The 21,529-nt window shown below is 45.0% G+C and overlaps 1 protein-coding gene across 3 annotated transcripts in view; it reads right to left on the reverse strand.

Annotated features, from left to right (window-relative positions):
- ADAMTS17 (ADAM metallopeptidase with thrombospondin type 1 motif 17) overlaps positions 1 to 21,529 on the reverse strand; it is a 364,035-nt gene that overhangs the window by 22,740 nt on the left and 319,766 nt on the right. For all 3 annotated transcript variants that reach the window (XR_009699355.1, XM_061179999.1, XM_061179998.1), the window contains exons 20-21: positions 4,406 to 4,610; positions 282 to 434 (exon numbers count right to left, since the gene is read on the reverse strand). Coding sequence is in view for 2 of the 3 variants with exons in the window: in XM_061179999.1 (XP_061035982.1) it covers positions 282 to 434; positions 4,406 to 4,610 (358 nt within the window). In the remaining variant the exon portion in view is untranslated. The remainder of the gene's footprint in view (positions 1 to 281; positions 435 to 4,405; positions 4,611 to 21,529) is intronic.

Genomic DNA, 21,529 nt, shown 5'->3' on the forward strand with positions numbered 1-21,529 from the left:
AGGCTCTCTCAATGGCTGGGTGGCCAAGCCCACTGCAGGATGCACAGGTCCCAGACTGGCACCCATTGCACCCCTTCCTGCTTTGGGGGCACTCAGTGCCCTTCTGAATGCACACCGTGTGGGGTCACCAGCAGGTGCAGAGTTGGGAGAGAAAGTGAATTCACCTGGTGAGACTGGGACCACCTTGTTAAATTGGGGCCCACGGTGAGAGAGCTGAGTTCCCGCCTCTTGAGTCGCCCATGCTGCCCAGGGCAGGATGGAAGCGCACACACCGCACTCACCTTGGACCAGCCCCCTGTTTTCCACTCGTAGCAGCCAGAGTAGTCCTCACACGGCTCCTCAGCTCTCGGCCTCGTGGATGCATCGCATTTTCCTTGTGAGTTGGTGCATGTCACAGTTCGTTTCTTTGTCCCTTTACCACAGCTGGCCGAACACTGCAAGATACCATTCCGGAGACTGAATCCAGTCCAATCTGGTCAAGTCCATCAACACCTGAACATCTGTTAAGTACCTACCATGTACCAGACCCAGTGCTGAGGATGCAAGGATGAGGATGCTATGTTTCTGTCCTCAAAAAGCTCCTGGTCTTTTAGAGTCTTATGCACATGGTCCGAGCTGGCCCCTCCCAGCTGGCCTCCAGGTACCCATGCTGAGCCAGCCTGGGGCAAAGGCATCAGTTCAGGGGGGAAAAGGAGGAGATGGAAAGCAAAGCCACAGGTGACTCTGACATAGGCGGCTGGCAAGCCCTGCAGAGAGCTCTAGCGATGGTTTTAATGTGAATGCCAAGAATGGTAACAGGGCAATATTCCCTGTGCTATTTTTCTTCTTGGGAAACATAACAAGAGATGGTGTGGGGAGGGGACCTGAATAGTGTCTGAGGGGTGACAAATGATGCATGAGCCCTGAGAGCTCAAGATTCCCACGCCCTTAGGCAGCAAGATCCACAGAAACAGTGACAAGAGATGGAGGGGGGACAGGGCATAAACATGGCAGACTTGGGGGTGGGTCTGCAGCCTGTTCCTGGAGTGTTCCCAGCCTACCGCCTGGGCTTGGGGAGGGAAGATGCCTGGCTCGCAAGAGTGAGTGCTGAGTGCTTACCCACCTCAAAACAAAGCACACAGAAGAGTGGACCCTTGACCTTGGGAGAACATGACTGACTTGACCAGCAAGCATAGGTGACATGGCCTGGGAACCTGGGGAGCCCACCCTCTGATTTGTTGTGTGCGGAAGCCTAGTCCCTACCGTGGAAGCAAATACGTAGCTCGCAGAGATGGTGGGCTGAAGGCTGGATTCCACCAAATGCACTGACACGATGAGACCCACGCTGCCTGAGGAAATTCTGAGGGGGATTTCCTCCCAGCAGCTGGGTCCCAGAGATACCATGGGGGGGTCCCCACCAGCCGTAGTAGGACAAATGGAGCCCCAGCAACTCTAACTTCTGTTTTTACACTTGCTTGATTTACCAAAAATATGGGAGGCTATAGCAGTGATTTTTCTTGAGCTACAACAAACTTGACTTTTAAAAAGTTCCACTATGTCCACTATTTACCTCAAAATGCTATCTAGCTTTATTTTCCCTATGAATTCAACCTAGCTCTCCATCTGCAGGTCCTATTCTTATTTATTTATTTATTTTTTTGAGACCAATTTAGACTGGTTTGTTTTAGAAGAAATACACATGCTTCATAGGTGGTTGTGGTATAACCTGGGGGGAATTGGGAGAGCTCATGTATTTGATCTTCTGTGTGGGTTTTAAAGGGACTTCCTTGGTGGTCCATTGGTTAAGAATCTGCCTTCCAATGCAGAGGACGTGGGTTCAATCCCTGGTCGGGGAACTAAGATCCCACATGCTGTGGGGCAACTAAGCCTGCGAGCCTCAACTAGAGAGCCTACGTGCTGCAAACTACAGAGCCCATGTGCTCTGGAGCCTGCGCACCACAACTACAGAGCCCACACGCCGCAAGTACTGAGCCTGCACGCTCTGGAGCCCACATGCCACAGCTAGAGAGAAGCCTGTGCGCTGCAACAAAGAGCCTGTGCTCTGCAACAAAAGATCCCGCATGCTGCGATGAAGATCCTGCATGCTGCAACTAAGACCAGACGCAGCCAAAAATACATAAATAAAATATATTTTTTAAAAAATTAAAAAAAATAAAATAAAGGGACCTCGAATGCAAGGAGTCAGTCCCTGGCAGGCTTTACCCACAGGGCCTCCCAGGGCAGGATGGGTGGGGCCTGGAGGGCTGCTGCAGGAACCCCTGGGTTACTGCATTGAAGGCCCATCCTTCTGCTTCTCTATGTGGCAATGCTTTCTGACCATTTCATCAGCTCCACGCTCACTGTCTGCCTCACGGGCTCCTCCCTGGCACCAGCACCCATACCACTGGCTCCTTCTGCAACTAGGGGCCTACTCACCACTTCTGCTTGAGTTCCTGCTTGGTCTCTCTCTACTCTGTGTTCCTTGCCTCTTCCCTTGAATTTTAAACCCTCAATATCCAGCCTATTTCTTGACCAAACCCTGGCCTGACCCCTTTTGACCAGCAGCCTATTGATTGGAAGCCTTCAGGAAGGGCAGTGCTGCAGGCTGGGGTCACCTTGGAAGGGACCTAGGAGGGTGATGTTCAGCTTCTCTCTTGGCTTCTGATCCAGGGATGGGAACAAGAAGTCGAGGACAGGAGAGAGTTGCTACCTTTTGCTTCCTCCTCAATATTTTTTTCCTCATTCTAATGAAGTTGGGAAGAAGTTGGGGAGTAGTGGTGACAGTGATCAACACTGCTGGCTGAATACAGGCAAGACCATCAATAAAAACTCACCCACGAGAAATTTAAACCCATTCGTTTCCAGAAGAAGAAATGTTAGAGGGGCTTCTGTACTTGGAAAAGTAGAAGGAATACCAGTTTTGTGAGCATCTCATGGAGGAAAGATTTGATTCTGAGTCAAATGTTTAGAAAAAAGCATTTTTCTTGAGCCTGAGCTGAGCCAGAATTAGACTGATTGGTGTGGATACTATTTCAGGATTAGGATTAGGCAACACATAGGTATAGGAATAGGGATGGAGATATTTCTTTAAATCTTGCTCCAATTGTCTCACACTTTCCAAAATGGTGCTCTTCAATACTGTAATGATAGTTGATTATGTCAGCCTCGTTTATTTTGTTAAGGAGGCATTTTTCCCCCATAAGAGACCTATAAATGGAAAATTTATGGTTTTGATCTGATAAAGCATAAATCTTGTTTGGATCAAGAACCAGGTGATCAAGGCCCTAAGGCTCATGGCAAGGGAGAGAGACTGCACACCTGCCCCTACCCTTCTAGCAGGCATCCCCCTCCCCAAAAGTCCATTGAATGTTAAACTTATTAACCTAGGTACACGTAAAGAAAAAAAATTTTTTAATGTTAAAACTCTGTCCTTTTCCTAAAATATCTTAAAGGATAGGCAAAAAACGCCTGTCTTTAAATGGGTACACGTCAAGATCTGCCTAAAACGTAAACTAAGTTTTAGAGCAGCCAAGGGCAGACTTTTCGTTCATTAAAAACGGGCTGAATACTTTCTTATTCAAAATAATTCCAACTGCTTGGCAATAAAAAGGAACTTTAAAAATATTTTCCACACTGAAGAGTGCCTTGGATTTAGCCTTTCTGACTTTCCTAGAACACGTTTGATGGAGGACCTGAGGGAAGCTTGCCCTTTATTCAGCTATTTTTTTTGTTTCATAGCCAAACAATCAAAATCATTAATGCAAACTCAATGCCAAGCCTTGAAGGATGATATTACCGAAGATAAAATATTTCTAGGATCAGTCTTCAAAGTTAAAAATTAAGGCTTAATTGACCTCTTTCCAAAATGTTTTATGGCATGAGATTTGTAACCGACTCACACACTAAAAGCTGTCCCTCCCAACATCTTCCTGCCTCTTGCAAAGGCAGCTCCACAAAGACTGCCATGGAACTGAAGGGAAGCCTTTGAAACCACTTTCCCAACCTGACCACCCTACAGTTTCAAAGTGCACAAAAGAGATTAAAAGGTGTCTATTTGTCTACCTGCCTACCTACCTATCTCCTATGTATCTATCCATCCATCCATCCATCCATCCATCCATCCATCCATCCATCTATATTTACATGAGAATTTTCACAGGAAATGGGACCAAACAGTACTGTGATATACATTATCAAAAAAACACACCATCCATGTTTTTTTGGCCACGTTGATATCTCTGATGGAATTTGAGAATATGTGACTTAGAACATGGCTTTGAGCTGCTCTGGGGTCTGGCTAGGACTGTGACACGTGAGGGTGTGTCAAAAACAGCAGGGAGGGAAAAAAACCATTTTGGGGTCGCTACAGACAAGGCCCTGAGGCCCTGGTGGTGGTTTCAGTACTGGCGGCAGCCCAGGCACCCACCTGTGACCACTCTGACGCCTCCCAGATGGACAGGCAGTCCTGGCCTTCGCAGCTCTGCACTGCCGATGGCCGGGGCACCGGGCAGTAGAGGGGCCGAGTGGCGACGTGTGTGCCATTCTGCAGCTGGTACATGCAGGTCACTTCCCGGTGCTGGATGCCCTTCTCACAGGTCGCTGAGCAGGGGCTCCACGGGCCTGCCACCCACCTACTCGGAAAGAGAAAAGACAGTGAGAGAACAAAGGGCCTTCCAGACAGATGGTGGAATTGTGGGCCTGCTGTGGGAGGGAAGGAGACAGACTCAGCTTTGCAGTCGGCTTTGGAAATAATTCCGGAATATCAGAGCAGAATATCAGAGCTAACTGAGTAGAGTGGTTCAGTGGCCTACTCAGTACAGAAACCTTTCTGCAACTGCCCACCCCCCCCGCCCCCCACCACAACGGCAGACTGACTTATTGTGCCTACGTCCCCCTCTTGCTGTCTTGTGCCATCTTTGTTCAGCGGGGTGTGAGTGGACACGAAGCTGGCCACATCCCAGCAGAAGCTTTGAGTTACTATGTGGTTTGTCTCTCACTCTTCCTGTCCTCTGCCGTGAGAACAGCAGGTCCAATACAGGGGCCGCCTGACTGCTGGGCTCTGTAATAGCATGATGCTGTTGTACCCCACAGAGATATTGGGGTTGTTTGTCACTGCAGCAAAAGCTGACTGGCACAGCCCTCGACAAAGGACACCCCAGTCCCAGCTTAAACACACCAGGACTCCCTGCTTTCCAAAGGGTGGCGGGCCCTCCTGAGTGGGGACTGTCATTCTCGAGGAGGCAACCTGTGGGCCGCGGGAAGACTAGGCTGATGAGGCCATCAGCTGAAAGAGCTCAACTAAGACTTTGTCTACCTGCCTAATATTTCAATGATCCCAATTCTGTCAGGTCTCTGTTGGCCTTAGGGTGTTGGAAAGGGGCTAAGCAGTTTGGGAATGATGATTTCTCAGGACACATACAGGGCTTTGAATGCCCTTTTAAAGACTCTCTGTGCTCTGGTTCCTGGACGAGCCTCAAATATTCCCAGCTCCCAGGAGCTCACTACCTGACAAAGCAGCTCCATCTGGATGGTCAGCCCTGATAACCACTCAGTTCTCACATTAGTCAGAATCGTCCTAAATCCCACCTGAAACCAAATCTGATGAGGCCATCCCACTGTTTGGAAACATCTAGGTTCTGATGATGAGGCAGTGAACGAAACAAAGCCCTGCCCTCTGAATCTTCCTATTCTAATGGGGACAAACAGTAAACGGATGAACAATGTACAATAGAATACAACATAATGTAATAGAGTGTATATAACATATATGCAGAGAGAATATGCCACACCATAGTAAGTGCTTTAGAGAAAAGTAATGCAGCACAGGGCAGACCAGAGAGGAGATGAGGGGGGTTGGCACTATTTTATTCAAGGTGGCAGGGATGGCCTGGCATTTGGGCAGCGACTGGAAGGAAGTGAGGCATGAGCCCTGTGCTCTGTGGGAGAAGACTTGCAGGCAGAGGGCATAGCAGGTGCAAAGGCCCTGGTGGAGGGGTGTGCTGGCAGGGCCGAGGGGCAGCCGGGAGTCCAGTGTGGCTGGGGGAGGGGGTGAGCAGGAGAGGGAGGGACATGAGAGGGAGCAGGGGGAGATTATGCAGGGCCTGGCTGGCTGCTGTGGCTCTTGCTTGAATGAGATGCAGTCCTGGAGGGTTTGGAGAAAGGAAGACACGCCTTCCAGGGCCACCCTGACTCTGTGTGGCTACCAGCCTACAATGGGTAGGGGTGGCAACAGGGAGAGTGGGGAGGAGGCTACTGCAATGGTCCAGGTGGGAGATAAGGGTGGCTTGAACCAGCTGGGGGTAGTGGAGGTGTTGGACTAAATGTTGAGAAAATGGGGCTACCCAGGTCCCTCCCTCCATCCCGACATGGTTTCTCCTTGTCCATTAGGGCAAGCTCAGGCCACCTCATCTAGAGCTCATCTCCAGTCCGCTTGGCAGAGCTCATCACTCTGCCCTTCACGGCCCAGGGACTAACTCTAGTGAAGCTCCTCTTGTCAGACCCCTTGCTTATGCTGCGGGGGATGGAAACACAGTGCTGGCCTTGGGATATGAGGACAAGTAACATACTGCCTGCAAATTGCTTATGGCAGCACCTGGCACACATAAGCCCTAAAACATAACTAGTATTGCCATTATTTTGTGTTTCCTTGGTGGGAAATGGATACTTCCCACATGCATGCAGCCTTGCTCCCATTTCAGTACCTGACAACTGCTTAAACATCACCGAAAGAATCAAACCAACTTCTACCCATTTTGTTCCCCTTTTAAGTTTTCTCTTCTCTTGATCAAAATAATTTGCAGATTCTCAATCCATTGTAAGTCTCTAATCAGTCACTACTGTTCTTAAAATGGACTGATTTGTCATGGACAGAATGGTCCAGATGTGATCTGAAAGCAGCAAGAGAGAATGTGATGATTTTCTCTTTAAATGGGGACTTGTTTTCATGAATACTCCCCAGCTCTGCACTATTTCTTTTCTTTTTTTAAAGCAACCACATTGTACCTCTGTTAGCGCCTACTATGTTTTTCTCTCTCATGAACTGATTCTCAGCTAGATCTCCTTTGTCCTGGCCTTTTACAATTAACTTTGTGAATATAAATGTTAGGTTTTAGGTTGAGACCTGTTCGGCATTATTGTGCTGACCCCAACTGTGAAATGGCTTAGAATCCTGCTCCTGTCTTTTGTATTTCCTGTGCTTCCCAGGGCCGAGCCTGGGAAGTGGGACCTCTGTGTCACACTCATGGGACTGTCGCTGCCCTGGGCATGCGTGCCATTGCCATAGGGTACCAGCATCTCCATTCCTGGCCACGCAATCAGAGCATGTGTTCTAGGGAATGTGGACGCCAACTCTGTTCACACAAAGGTCACATCCAGGACACCTGGGGGAATGGCGAACTGCTGGGAGGACTCAGCAGTCCTGCCTTGGGGGCTCCTCCTGCCCCATCACTGGCTGGAAAAGTCAGATCTGTGGGGGTCAGATTCCCGTAGAGCTGGGAGGGACCGCCAGCCCTCCAGGTTCTCCTCTCCTTTACCTCTGGTGTCTGGTGCTTTGCAAAAGGATGACAGAATGGAAAAGAGCCCATGCATCCCTCCTCCTCTTTCCAGAAGAATCCTCAGACCTATCCCCGCCTGAAACACGTGACGAGCCGCCGACAAGAGGGCTCTTTGTCACAGGCGCACCTGCTTCAGGTTATCGGAGCTATTTTTCAGCTGGACCTTTTCACTTCTGATCTTGACAAACACCTCAGTGAGGTATGGGGAGAAAAAGTGGCCTTCCTAAAACTCTGGTTTTGGTGGCTGAAAGAATCCACTTCCCCTGAAGGACCTTGGCTGCAGGAGGCCCATCTAGGGCAGTGGGATGATGTCGCACACCCAGACATCAGAGTAAAATCCCATTGATCCCAAGTCTAGTAACTTGGGAAAGGCCTGCAGTTCCACACAACAGTGTATATTACAATTACAATGTAAGCCTGAGCTTTTTTCACTCTTATCCTCTGAAAACCTTAACAGCGACATTCATTAGCCAAGTTTGAGTTAGCAGTTCTTCTTAAAAGCAATAAAACTGTAATTCTTGATGAAGCCACCATTAACACTTCCCTAATCCAGGCCCCTCCCCTGTTCCCACAGGGTCAGGACAGCCTCTCCTGTCCACTACAGGTGTAGCTCCTCTGCACATACTTCAAGTTCAATCATTCTCATCAGGTACAGTTTTCCACCATTATCTGTGGTTTCACTTTCCCCAGTTTCAGTTACTGAAAACATTAAATGGAAAACTCCAGAAATAAACAATTCATTAGTTTAAACTGCACGCTGTTCTGAGCAGTGGGATGAAGTCTCCCACCATCCCAACTGGTCCCGCCTGGACATGAACCATCCCTTTGCCCGGCTTATCCACGCTGTATAGGCTCCCTGCTGGTTAGCACAGGAAATACATAGTATATAAGTATCTATAGGGTTCAGTACTATCATGGGTTTCAGGCATCTACTGGGGGGCTTGGGATGTATGGCCCGCAGATGAAGGGGGACTACTAGGCCTTGGGCAGCTCTGTCACTACCTGAGACCCTATATTCTTTTTTAATTGCTGCTGTAGCAAATTGCCATAAACTTAATGGCTCAAAACAGCACAGATTGATTATCTTACATTTCTAGAGGTTGGAAATCTGACGTGGGTCTCACTGGGCTAAAATCAAGGTGCTGGCAGGGCTGTTTCCTTCTGGAGACTCCAGGAAGACTCTGCTTCCTTGCCTTTTCCAGCTTCTAGACACTGCCCCGATTCCCTGGCTTGTGATGCCTTCGCATCACTCCAACCTTCTCTTCTGCTTCCGTCTTCGCATCACCCAACCTTCTCTTCTGCTTCCGTCTTCTGCTTTTAGGACCCTTGTGATTACACTGGACCCACTCAGATAATCCAGCATAAGCCGGCTGATTAGCAAACTGTATTAGTTTGCTAGAGCTGCCGTGAAAAGTACCAGAAGCTGGGTGGCTTAAAACAACAGAAATTTATTCTCTTACAGCTCTGGAGGCCGGAAGTTAAAAATCCAAGTGTTGGCAGGGTGGGTTCCTTCTGAGGATGCTGAGGAGTCGGTTCCATGCCTCTCTCCTGGCTCTGGTGACATCTTTCAGGGGAGACCCATGCAACCTAATTCCACCTGCAGCTCTAACTTTCCTTTGACAAGTAACCTAACACTTTCATGAGTTCCAGGGATTAGGATGTAGACATCTTTGGGGGTCATTATTTTACCTACTACACGCATCACATTAACAGAGAAATTTTATCTTACGTTCAAAATTCAGTTTCTATTCAGTCTTGATTTGGCTGAGACTTAAACTAGGTAAAGATCTCATGAAATCTGCTGAAATGTGACAGTCTCACAAAGAAACAATGGCATCTTCAGGATCACATTCTTCTAACACAGTTATTTTATGTTGAATATAAAGTGAATCTCAAGTATAGATAACCAAAAAGAGTACACTGGTGGGTCATTTATTTTCAACAACTTCAAATTGTAAAAAAAATGTGAGCTGTTGTATTTCAACACAACAAGTGTTCAAGATAACAAGTGGTCTGTCCATGGTGTCAACTTTATCCATCTCCAAAATGGGTCAGTAGTAAGGATCTGGCATTGACTGAGCACCTAATCTGTGCCTATCTCTGAATCAGGAATGTTCCTTACATTAGCTAAATTAATCAAAGTAAGGAAACTAGATGACTGTATGTGATTCTCTGAGCATCTGTTATAGAGACATGCAAATTCCAAGCACAGCATCAAATATGCTTGTAAAATACCATGTATTTTACATGTAAAATACCACAGCATGAAAAGAAGGATATGAAACAGTCCAAAAGCTCCAGAAAGCTGCAGGGCAGGTTAAAGAGATTTCTGCTACTGGGATGGTTACTTTTTCCAACCTCATCTTATCTGTCCTCCAGACACGTGGGTATCAACTTCATGCCAAGCCCTGAATCAAGGGCCAGGGCACTCAGCTCAGCGTCCCACCTTCACAAAGCTCAGTCAAGTGTGTGGTCCTTGGGGGAGAGGGAAGCATGTAAACAGGCAATGTCTTCACTATCTGCTAAGTGCAGTGGAGGAAATGGAGCTTGAGTTGGGTCCTGAAGTCAAAGTGAAGTTGGCCAACCAAAGAAGCAGGGCTCAGTGCTCTGACAGAGAGCGCCTGCCCATGAAATGTTGAGGAACAGCTGCGAGTTTGGGATGGCCAATCCTTGGAGGGTACTTCAGGGTGGGTAAGAGGGAGGTTTTCTTGGGTGGTATCCAGTAATCATGTGCCCTGGGGCAACATGATGGTTTTCATGAAGGCAGTGGAGAAATGGAAAACAGGCACTGATACAAGACTATGAAAGGGTTTTGACAGGGCTTTGGGTATGTGGGGTCATGGAGAGAAAGGAGGCAAGAATCAAGCTCAGGATTCTGACTGGTCCAGAGGATGCTGGTGGTGCCTCCACTGGGAGGGAGAACACAGGGAGGGGAGTTGGCCTGGGGGCAGAAGGGTGGGCACCACTTTGAAGGCGGCCGCTGGGTCGCTGAGTGGTGCTGGGAAGGGTCTGCAGGTGCAGTTCTGGCGTTCAAGGGTGCTGCCTGATTGGAGACACAGGGTTGGAAGTCAAAAGCAATAAATCCTGGTAGACATCAAGGGTAAGAACAACTCATCCAGGGAGCTTATACAGGAGGACAGAGGGCAGGGGCAGGGGCAGGGGCTGGGGAATACAAGCACCTGGGGTTGGAATCAGTCATGGGAGGCTCTGAGGAGCAGGAGAAGAGGCGACGAGCAAGGCTAGGGAGGGCAGGAGGACGGTGCAAGAGACGCCAGGAAGGGTTGGTTGGATGAGGCCTGAGAGCATCCCCTGGATTTAGCTAGCCATGAGGACAGGTTGCTGACCCGGGGGAGAACTGGGGAGAAGGGTTGCCAGTGTTGTAAATGCAGAGCGGAATGAGGGTGAAGAGGAGAGGCCTTGCGGGCGCCCCTTAGCAGATTTGGTTTGATGCCTACAGAGTGGGCTCCACAGACCCTCAATCTTGGGGTGACACCCAAGCTTTGGAAACAAGACCTGACGCGAGCTGTCTCATGACTTGGGAGCCTCTGGTCAAGCAGCCTGCACGTGGGCGGGAAGCATGAGTGAGAACGTGAGAGGGGACATCTGCGTGAGAAGGAAATGCTGCGAATGGCTGAGGGCTGGAAGCAGTGGCTCCAGGACAGACAGGGAGCTTCCTCTCATGGACCCATCTGTCTAGAAAGGCCACCCTTGCCCACTGGCAGTGCCTCATGGAAGTCATCTGGGCCAAATGGCAGAGTAGATGACCTGTGGGAGACCTGTGCCACGTCCGAGATGCTGGAGGCCAGCAGGGGAGGGAGGCCAGGGACCTGGCGGTGGGCAGCATGTGTGAGGGGAAGGCTCGGAACACCTGACCAACCTCATCAGGATGCCCTGAGAGTAAAAGGTGCAAACTTACTAGAATCAGACATTCTCAAAGTCTCAGAAGGTCACATTCAGGACGCTGGTGTCAGATGGGCCTGGACTTGAGTCCACTCCACCAACTTGCCAGCTGTGTGACCTTGGACAAGTCAGTACTCAAGCCTCTGCCACACGGTCAGCGCAGGCCTCGCACTCTATGGCCCTGATAACTAGCAGCTGTTATTATTGCTGTAACTATTATTCTCAGTCTAGACATCCATCTCATTCAGAGGAGCTGCTATTCCTCAAAGCCCTCTGGAATGGGCAGTCTATGTGGGCATTCGGAACCAAAACAAATTAGTTTTAATATTTAAAAAATTTTCAATAAATTTGTGTGATTCAGATGAGAGGAATATGAAAAACCTGTTTGAGTGCTGAGTCCTATAACTTGGTGCGAGTTATCTCGCTCCTCTGAGCACCTGGCCCTCATCCATAAAGCAGGGACAAGAACTGGGCGCACAGCTGTGAGGACCCGATGATGACCTTACGGCAGGTAAAGGCCCCAGGGAGATGCCTGTAGGGGAGCTCCAAGGATGGGAGTCTCTTCCCTCTCTCCCTGGTGCAGGGCTGCTGGCCCCTAGGCTGTGAATGTCTGGCCAAGGTCAGGCTAACACCGCTCCGCCTTCCCGTGGATGACAAGGCCTCTCCCAGGGCACCCGGGCTGTGGTCACCACATGTGCCGCCAGCCTGGGGTGAGGAGACGTGGCAGAGGCCGGCTGGCCAAGAGCCGGACCTCCTGGGCCTTGTCCCAAAAACACCACGGAGGACTCGGCAGCGACAGACTCTCTGTCTGCCCGAGCCACTCTCACAGCTCAGGGCAGATTGGAGCCAGCAACTCCGCTATGAGAACAATCAAAACACATGTGCCATTTAAAGTCTCCGAAGATACGTGGCTGCTTTTATTGAACAGATGTCTGTGAAAGGAGTCGGGTAAGGAGGTACAACCGGGACTTAGCAAGCTGGGCTGTGATGTTCTCCCAGGGGACAGAGGGGGACGCTTTAGAGCTGCATACGAACTTTCAATTCAGCATTTCTCCATTTAAACTTGAGAATTATGAGTTCTCATATATATTTCCCTGAAAAGTAATATTATTCACATATTTGTTTTTTATAGGAGGAAATGAGAGCCTGGAGTGCATGATGAGGAGCGAATACATCGGCCTGTGCATGTGAGCTTCTGCTGGAGGACATAATTCCATCCTGAAATCAGGCTGGGTCAGGGTCTGAGAACTTGCTGCGTTTTCCTGAAAAGGTTCTTGAGTCACTGTGGTTAGTTTTCATGTGCTGGGGAAAGGAAGAGAAAGGAAGGAAGGAAGGGAGTGAGGGAGGGAGGGAGAAGGGAAGGAAGGGAAGACTTCAATGCTTTGCTAAAACATGGCTTAAGGGAAAATGTTTTAAGAATGGTTTCTCTAGATATTGCACCAGCTAACCATTTTAGGAGCTTCCTATGTGCCAGGCAATGTTCTCAGCACTTAACATGATTCAAATTATTTGATCCCTGTAACAATCCTTTGGAGTAGCCATTCTACAGGTGAGGAAATCAAGGCACAGAGAGGTTAAGTGGCTTGCCCAAGGTCATACATTAGCAAGTAGAAGAACTATTTTAACAGTTCCATTGAGACATAATTCACATACCATACAATTCATCCATGTAAAGAGAACAATTCAGTATATTCTGAAATATATTGCGGTGGTGTGAAATCACCACCGCAATCAATTTTAGAATATTTTTATTACCCCCAAAAGAAACTCCACACCTCTTAGCTGTCATCTCCCAATACATGCCCCCCTCCCATCCCTCTCAGCCCCAGGCAATCACTAATCTACTTTTTGTCTCTATAGATTTGCCTCTTCTGGACATTTCATATAAATAGAATCACATAACATGTGGTTCTTTGTGCCTAGCTTCTTTCACTTAGCATAATGTTTCCAAGGCTCATCCATATTATAGCATCTATTAGTATTTCATTCCTTTTTATCATTGAATAATACTTGATTGTATAGATACACCATGTTTATTTATCGGTTCATCAGCTGATGGACATTTGGGTTGTTTCCACATTTCGGCTATTACGAATAATGCTGCAATGAGCATCTGTGTACAATTTTTGTGTGGACATATGTTCTCATTTTTTTGAGTATATACCAAGGAGTGGAATTGCTGGATCGTATGCTAATGCTAAGTTTAACAATTTGAGAAATGCCAGACTGTTTCCAAAGCAGCTACACCATTTTGCATTTCTACAGTAGTGTATGAAATTCTAAATTCTCCACACTCTCATAAATTTTTTCTATTATCTATCATTTTGATTATAGCCATCCTAGTGGGTGTGAAGTGGTATCCCATTGTGGTTTCATTTTACTGTGGTAAAATGCACACAAAATTTACCATTTTTACCACTTTGCAGTGTACAGTTCAGTAGCATTAAATACATTCACATTGTTGTATAACCCTCACCATTCTCTCCCAAACTTTTCATCTTCCCAAACTGAATTCTAGATTCATTAAACAATAACTTCCTATTCCCCTCTCCCCCCAGCCCCTGGCAACTATCATCCTACTTTCTGTCTCTATGACTTTGACTGCTCCAGGTACCTCATATAAGTGGAATCATACAATGTTTGTTCTTTTGTGACTGTCTAATTTCACTTAGCATAATGTCCTCAAGGTTCATCCATGTTGCAGCATGTGTCAGAATTTCCTTCCTTTTGAAGGCTGAATAATATTCCATTGTACACATGTAACACATTTCATTTATCCATTTGTCCAGAGAGGGACACTTGTGTTGCTTCCACCTTTTGACTATTGTGCATAGTGCTGCTATGAAGATGGTTGTACAAATTTCTGTTTGAGTCCCTGCTTTCAGTTCTTTTGGGTATATACCCAGAAGTGAAATTGCTGGATCACATGGTAATTCTGTGTTTAATTTTTTGAGGAACCACCATACTGTTTCCCACAGTGGCTGTACAATTTGACATTCCATACAACAATGTAGAAGGGTTCCAATTTCACCACATCCTCACCAACACTTATTTGCTGTTTTTAATAATAACTATCCTCATGGGTATGAAGTGGTTACCTCATTGTGGTTTGATTGGAATTTCCCTAATGATTAGTGATGATGAGCATTTTTTCATGTACTTATTGGCCATGTGCATATCTTCTTTGGAGAAATGAGTAAACATGTTCTTTGCCTATTTCTTAATTGGGTACCTTTTGTTGTTTAGTTGTAGGAATTCTCTATACATTCTGCATATTGCTTCTTTATCAAGTATATGATTTGCAAATATTTTCTCCCATTCTTTGGGTTGCCTTTTCACTTTGTTGATTATGTCCTTTGATACAAAAACGTTTTTAATTTTGAAGTCCAATTTATCTATTTTTCCTTCTGTTGCCTATGCTTTTGGTGTCATATCTAAGAAGTCATTACCAAATCCAATGTAATGAAGCTTTTTTCCTATGTTTTATTCCGAGTTTTAGCTTTAACTCTTATATTTAGGTCTTTGCTCCATTTTGAGCTTATTTTTGTACATGGTATAAGGTAAAGGTCCAACTTCATTCTTTTGTATTTTGATATCCAGTTTCCCCAGTACTACTTGTTGAATTTCATTGTGGTTTTGATTTGTATTTCCCTGATGGCTGATGATGTTGAGCATCTTCTCATGTGCTTATTGGCCATTTGTGTATCTTCTTTTGAGAATGTCTGTTCAATTTGTGTTCTACTAAATGTGTGAAAAACATGTTTCCTATTGTTAGTGACTCAATACTGTTTTACTAAAGAATTGCATAATCTGAGAAAGTTTCAATAATAAAGAAAATTCACATTAGCAAAAAAAAAAGAATGTTCAGATGATTTGTCCATTTTTTAATTGGGTTATTTGTTTTTTTTATTATTGAGTTGTAAGTTTTTGATATGGTCTAGATAAAATTATTTTTTCAGATATATGATTTATGAAAATTTTTTTCCCTTCTTTGGGTTATCTTTTCATTTTCTTGATGGCCTTGAAGAACAAAAGTTTTAAATTTTTATAATGTTGTTTATTTCTTTCTTTTGTTGCTTGTGCTTTTGCTTTCATATCTAAGAAACCATTGCCTAATCTAGAGTCAGGAAGATTTATACCTATGTTTTCCTGTAAGAGTTTTATAGCTTTAGCACTTACATGTAGGTGCTTGATCCATTTTGAGTTAATTTTTTGTCTATGGTATAAGCTAGGGATCCAACTTCTATCTTTTGTATGTGGACATCCAGAGTCTCAGTACCGTTTATAGAAAAGATGATTCTTTCTCTATTGCATTGTTGAAAATTAACTGATAGTAAATGTGAGAATATTTATTTACTCATTTATATTACATTGTTCTATATGTCTCTCTTTATGCAAGTCCCATACTGTCTTGATTACTTTAGCTTTGTAGTAATCTTTGAAACTAAGAAGCATAAGTCCTCCAACTTTGTTCTTATTTTTAAAGATTGTATTGACTATTTGGAACCCTTTGCAATTCCACATAAATTTTATGATCAGCTTGTTCATTTGCGCAATAAAGACAGCTGGAATTTTGATAGGGATTTATGTTTTATCAGTAGATCAATTTGAGGAGTATTGCCCTCTTAACAACACTAAGCCTTCTAATGGGATGTATTTAGATATTCATTAACATCTTTCAATAATGTTTTGTCATTTGCAGTGTATAAGTCTTTTGTTAAATTTATTCCGAAGTATTTTATTGTTTTTGATGCTACTGTAAATGGAACTATTCTCTTCATTTCCTTTTCAGACTATTCATTGCAAGGGTATAGAAAAAGAATTGATTTTTGTATATCATTCTCACATCCTGGAACCTTGCTCAACTCATATGTTAAAAACAACAAGCCCAAAGTGGTATCATTTGCCCCCCATGACAGCAAACAAAGATTTAATTGCAGTTTCAATCCCTTCCAGAAATGTGACCTTTAAGAGTCAATCTGAAATTTCCTGATCAACACTAGTGAGGTAATGTTATGATAAAGCCCTTCCCTTCCCCCAGAAGAAGATGGTCTGGATTGAAGCAATCTTTTCTTTTGTTAATACTTTTCTTGCCCACCCTCTTTCTGCCAGTAAAAATCTTCCATTTGTACAACCCCTTGCAGTGCTCTTCTAGTTGCTAGATGGGATCCTGACTGATGCATGAGTTGATAAATAAAGCCAATTAGATCTTTGAATTTACTCAGTTGAATTTTGTTTTTCCAGCAAATATATTAGTTCTAGTAGCTTTTTACTGGATTCTTCAGAATTTTCTATATGGAAGATCATGTCATCTGCAAATACATATAGTTTTACATCTCTAACCTACATGCCTTTTTTTTTTTCATTTTCTTGCCTAATTGCCCTGGCTAGAACCACCAGTACAATGTTGAATATAAGCAGTGAAAACAGACATCCTTGTCTTGTTCCTCTCTTAGGTGAAAAGCCTTTAGTCTTTCACCATTAAGTATGATGGTTCCTGTGGGCTTTTGGTAGATCCCTTCATGAGGTTGAGGAAATTCCTGTCTATTCCTAGTTTGTTGAGTGTCTTGATCATGAAAGAGTATTGAATTTTGAAAATACTTTGTGTGTGTTTGTGTTAATTGAGACAATAATGTGGTTTTGTCTTTTATTCTACTGATGTGATTGATATATTACATTATTTGATTTTCAGATGATAAATGGACCTTGCATTCCCAGCATAAGTTTCCACTTGATCATGGTATATAATACTTTTTATATTGCTGGATTCAATTTACTAACATTTTGTTGAGGATTTTTGTGTCTATATTCATAAGCAATATTGGCATGTAGTTTTCTTGTGATGTCTTTGTCTGGTTTTGTTATCAGGGTAATACTGGCCTCATAGAATGAGTTGTAAAGTGCTTCCTTTTCTACTTTTTGGAAGAGGTTGTGAAAAATTGATATTAATTCTTCCTTAGATGTTTGGTAAAATTCACTAGTAAAGCCATCTGATCCTGGGCCTTTTTTCTGTGGGAATTTTTTTATTACTAATTCAATCTCTTTACTTGTTATGGGTCTGTTCAGGTTATCTATTTATTCTTGAGTCAGTTACAGTAGTTTGTATTTCTAGGAATTTTGTCTGTTTCATCTAATTAATATAACTTTTTGCTATACCAGAATATTTTTGGTTTTTCAATATAGTAACACCAAATCTCCAGATAATAACAGGAACAAGTAGAGGCTGTTTGAGGGTCACATGCACTAAGGGCACTGTGTTGTTTAGGAAGAGGCTAGCGATTCTGAGTACTTTGGACTCTACTGAAACCATTATAGTTAAGGTACCTGGGCCACATTTAAGGTTAACCATCAAAAGAACAGAAATATAATCCACAGCTTCCCAAAAATAGGGAGAAAAAAAGAAATGTTAATTGTTAGTTCTGAATATTTTGTAATTTCCAATATCATTTCCTCCTAACTCATGAGTTATATATATTTTTAATTTCCAAAAATATAGAGAAAAGTGGGTCACTATCTTTCTACTGCTTATTTCCAATGTAATTTTCTTGTGGTCAGAAAGCATGGTGTGTTTTGTTATCTTGGTTACCATAAATACAGCCTTATCAATCAGTGGGAACGGAGTGAACTAGCCATTACATAATATAGAGGAGAGGCAACAGGTTATCATATGGAGGAAATTAATTCATTGTCTCAACTCATACTATACAGAAAAAGACATTCTGGATGTGTTAAAGTCTTCTTATATGCAAGAAAAGCCAAACCTTAAAAGTTCTGGAAGAACACATAGGAAAACATATTTGTAGTTGAAAAGTCAGGAAGAAATTGTCAAACAAGACAAAAGAAGCACAATTCCTAAATTTAAAGTTAACCAATTTAACTAAATTAAAGATAAAAGCTTCTACTCAAAGACACCATAGGTGAAAAAAGAGGCCTCAAATAAGGGAAAATATTTATAATCCAAGATGTATACAGAATGCTCGTAAATCAATTGTTAAGAGATAAGTAGCCCAACAGGATAATGTGCAAACAACAGGAGGATAAATCACAGAAAAAATATAAATATCCTCTTAACATATGAAAACACTCAACCTCACTACAGCACAGGGGAATTTAAAAAATCAAACAATGAGGCACCATTTCCTCCCCACCAGATGGCAACACTACAAAGTCTGACTAAACCAAATTTGTTCATGACTGGAGCAATGGGAGCCCTTACAGTGCTGGTGACATGGTAACGCTAGGTTAAGCCTTTGGAGGAAAGCTCAAGGTGTGCAGACCTATGACTGTGTAATTACACTTCTGGGATACAACTTGCACATGTGTCCAAGGAAACTGGACAAGGATGTTCACTGCATAATTGTTTACATAAGCCCCAACTGGCAAACAACCCAAATGTCCATCAATGGCAAACGACTAAATACCTAAGATGAAATCACATAGAGCAAAGAAAATGGGTGTACTAGAGCCACAGTGGCAACGTGGCTAGATCCCAAAGGCAAGATGAACATACATAGGCTCAGAGCCTGTTTAAATGCACCAAACAATACTCTCTTGTCTGTGGATATATGCATATATAGTAAAAGTTTGAAAATTAGCAGGGGAAGCATACCCACTAATGGAGGAGGGGAGAAGAATAGCACTGGGAGGGGTCAAGGGGGACTTTTAATGTATCTGTATTATATTATTTTAATAACATGCTATTACTTTAGATTACTTAAAATATGGCAATCATGAAAATTTGTTAAAATTGGGAGGTGCGGGCATAGTTGTTTATTAGTTAAACTCAGACTTTTCTGTACATATAAACATTTTTATAAGAAAAATGCTTACACAACCCAGAGCCAGGTCAGTATGTACTAACTGACCTTGACTTCTGAGAGTGGCAGTGACTGTGGTCAACTGAGAATGAACACGGTGCCTGTCCTGGGAGCCACCGGGCTCCAGCCCACAGTTGCCATGTGGGTCAAGTATTGCCACATCTTTCCTTTTTAAAAGTAATGTTGAAAATTCAGAGTCTTATTGCAATCTAGTTTTAAAATGTTGGAAATGAACTCTAAAACCTTAAGACGCCTGTGCAGGCCAAGCCATGTCTGCTGTGGAATTTGGTTCCGCAGCCTCTGGTCTAGGACTTCTCACTTTAATTTTCCAAGGAGGCAGCTATGGTGGTTCTGAACCTAAACCAGAGAGGCTGGATGTGTGTCTTCCTCTTGCTCTGACCTGAAGAGGCCACTCTATACCACTGGCTCGCCACACGGGTCCTCCGTCAATGCTTTGTCCCCACCTTCCTGTAATTTGTCTTTTGGTTAGCTTAATAGATGAGTCCCAAGAATTTTGTCCTAAAAAGATTAGGAAAAAAAGACTCCCCCAGATTCATGATGTGACATGGTTTTCCCAAGACAGCAGTCTGAGTGGTACCAATTCGAAACCAACACCAAAATCCTGAAGAGTGGGCTGTAGAAATACCCAGAGGCCTGAGTAACGCCAGCAGGAGCCCCTGCCCAGCTGGCCCAGCTGCCCAGCCCCACAAAATTATTCAACATGAAAACATGCAAGCAGACCTCCCTGACATTCCACCCCTGCCACTGCCTCGCTTTGGCTATGAAAATGCTCAGAATTTCACAAGATTCTCTGAAAATGTTCCTAGGGGGAGTTCTCCAGAGTTGGAGTGAGCCAGCTCTGTGTCTTCTGGAAGGGGTACAGAGGGGAAAGGCCGTTGTGTTCAGAGGGGCAGGGGCAGGGCTCCAACACGACCAGCCTGAAAAGCTGGCTGACTCTGTCTCCGAGCTCGCCCTGCAAGGGTTCTGGCGTGCAGCTTTATGAGCAAGGGAATTTACAGCTCTGCCCGCTTCCCCACACACGACTATCTTTAATTGCAAGCCTCACATTTGCTCCCTGTGCCCCTCCTGCCAAAGGCGCTTCCGGACACCCTCAGAGCAGACAGGAGCCAGCCAGGCCCCTGGACAACAGCCTCCACGGTTACGCTTTGTTGGTCTATTTCGAATCCCTGGTGCCTCATAACATGCTGCTGTATTAGAAGTGGTGGCCCTGCTGGTGTGGCTTGTAAAGGTCATGTCCACAGTGAGCCTTGGAAGAAATTCCCCAGGGGTGACAGACATCCAGGCCAGAGCCATGTGGAGATGGCCGGTGATGCGGGGCCCCAATCCTGCTTGGTGGCTGGCATCCTGCGGCGTCTTCCTTCCCGCATTAACTAAAATGACGAAGGGTCTTTGGTGAGCATAACTTGTCTTAACAATCCTTAGTGTAGATGACAGTTTTGACACTTCTGACCCTGGCAACCGCTCTGCCTGATTTTTGCTCGTTCCTCCTTGACTTCTCAGGTGCTGGGAGCTCTTGCCACCTGCCTTCTACTTCTCTGAAGCCTCCTCCTCCCCTATTCTCCAAGGAATCTCAGCCCTCCCCTTGTTCAGTCTTGGGCTCCTTTGTTCCCATGGCCCTCCTTTCCTTCCCTTCCTTTCCTTTCCCTTCCCTTCCCTTCCCTTTCTCTTTCCTTTTCCCAGAGCTTACTTAACGATTTCCATCGGTATTTTGATGCACAGGCCTCCTGACTCTCCACCTTGGGAACTGCAGGCCTGTGTGATTGACAACCTAGAGGACAGCAGGGGTCCCACCACACCTCTGGTTCTGGGTGGGCAAGGTCACAAACCATTCCTCTTTGCCCCACTGCCAAAACCGGCAGCCCCTCCTTTTCCAGAGACCAGCCATGCAGGGTTACAGGGCAGCTTGGACTGCTCCCTGAGCCATGTCCAAGCAGCTGCTAAGTGCCACCAAGCCAACCCCCATAAGGGATCTCAAATCTGCCTCTCTTTCCCATTTCCATGGCAACCCTTGCCTGGGGTATTGTAACAGTCTCCTAACTGGCCTCCCCACCATGGGATCTCTTTTTCCTTCCAAGTAGTCTGTGCACCTCTGCCATGGCTTCAGTCATGTGACTTCCTCACTCTAAAACCTTCTATGGCTCCCTAGTGCTTACTGTCTTTCACATCCTGAAGTCCCACTCAAGGGGCCAGTTGCACTCAAGGCCCAGTCTGATAATTTAGTCATTCATTCATCCCATGCTCCTCCATCATCCCACTAGG

The sequence above is a fragment of the Eubalaena glacialis genome, chromosome 2 (genome assembly GCF_028564815.1).
Source record: "Eubalaena glacialis isolate mEubGla1 chromosome 2, mEubGla1.1.hap2.+ XY, whole genome shotgun sequence".
NCBI classification, from domain to species: domain Eukaryota; kingdom Metazoa; phylum Chordata; class Mammalia; order Artiodactyla; family Balaenidae; genus Eubalaena; species Eubalaena glacialis.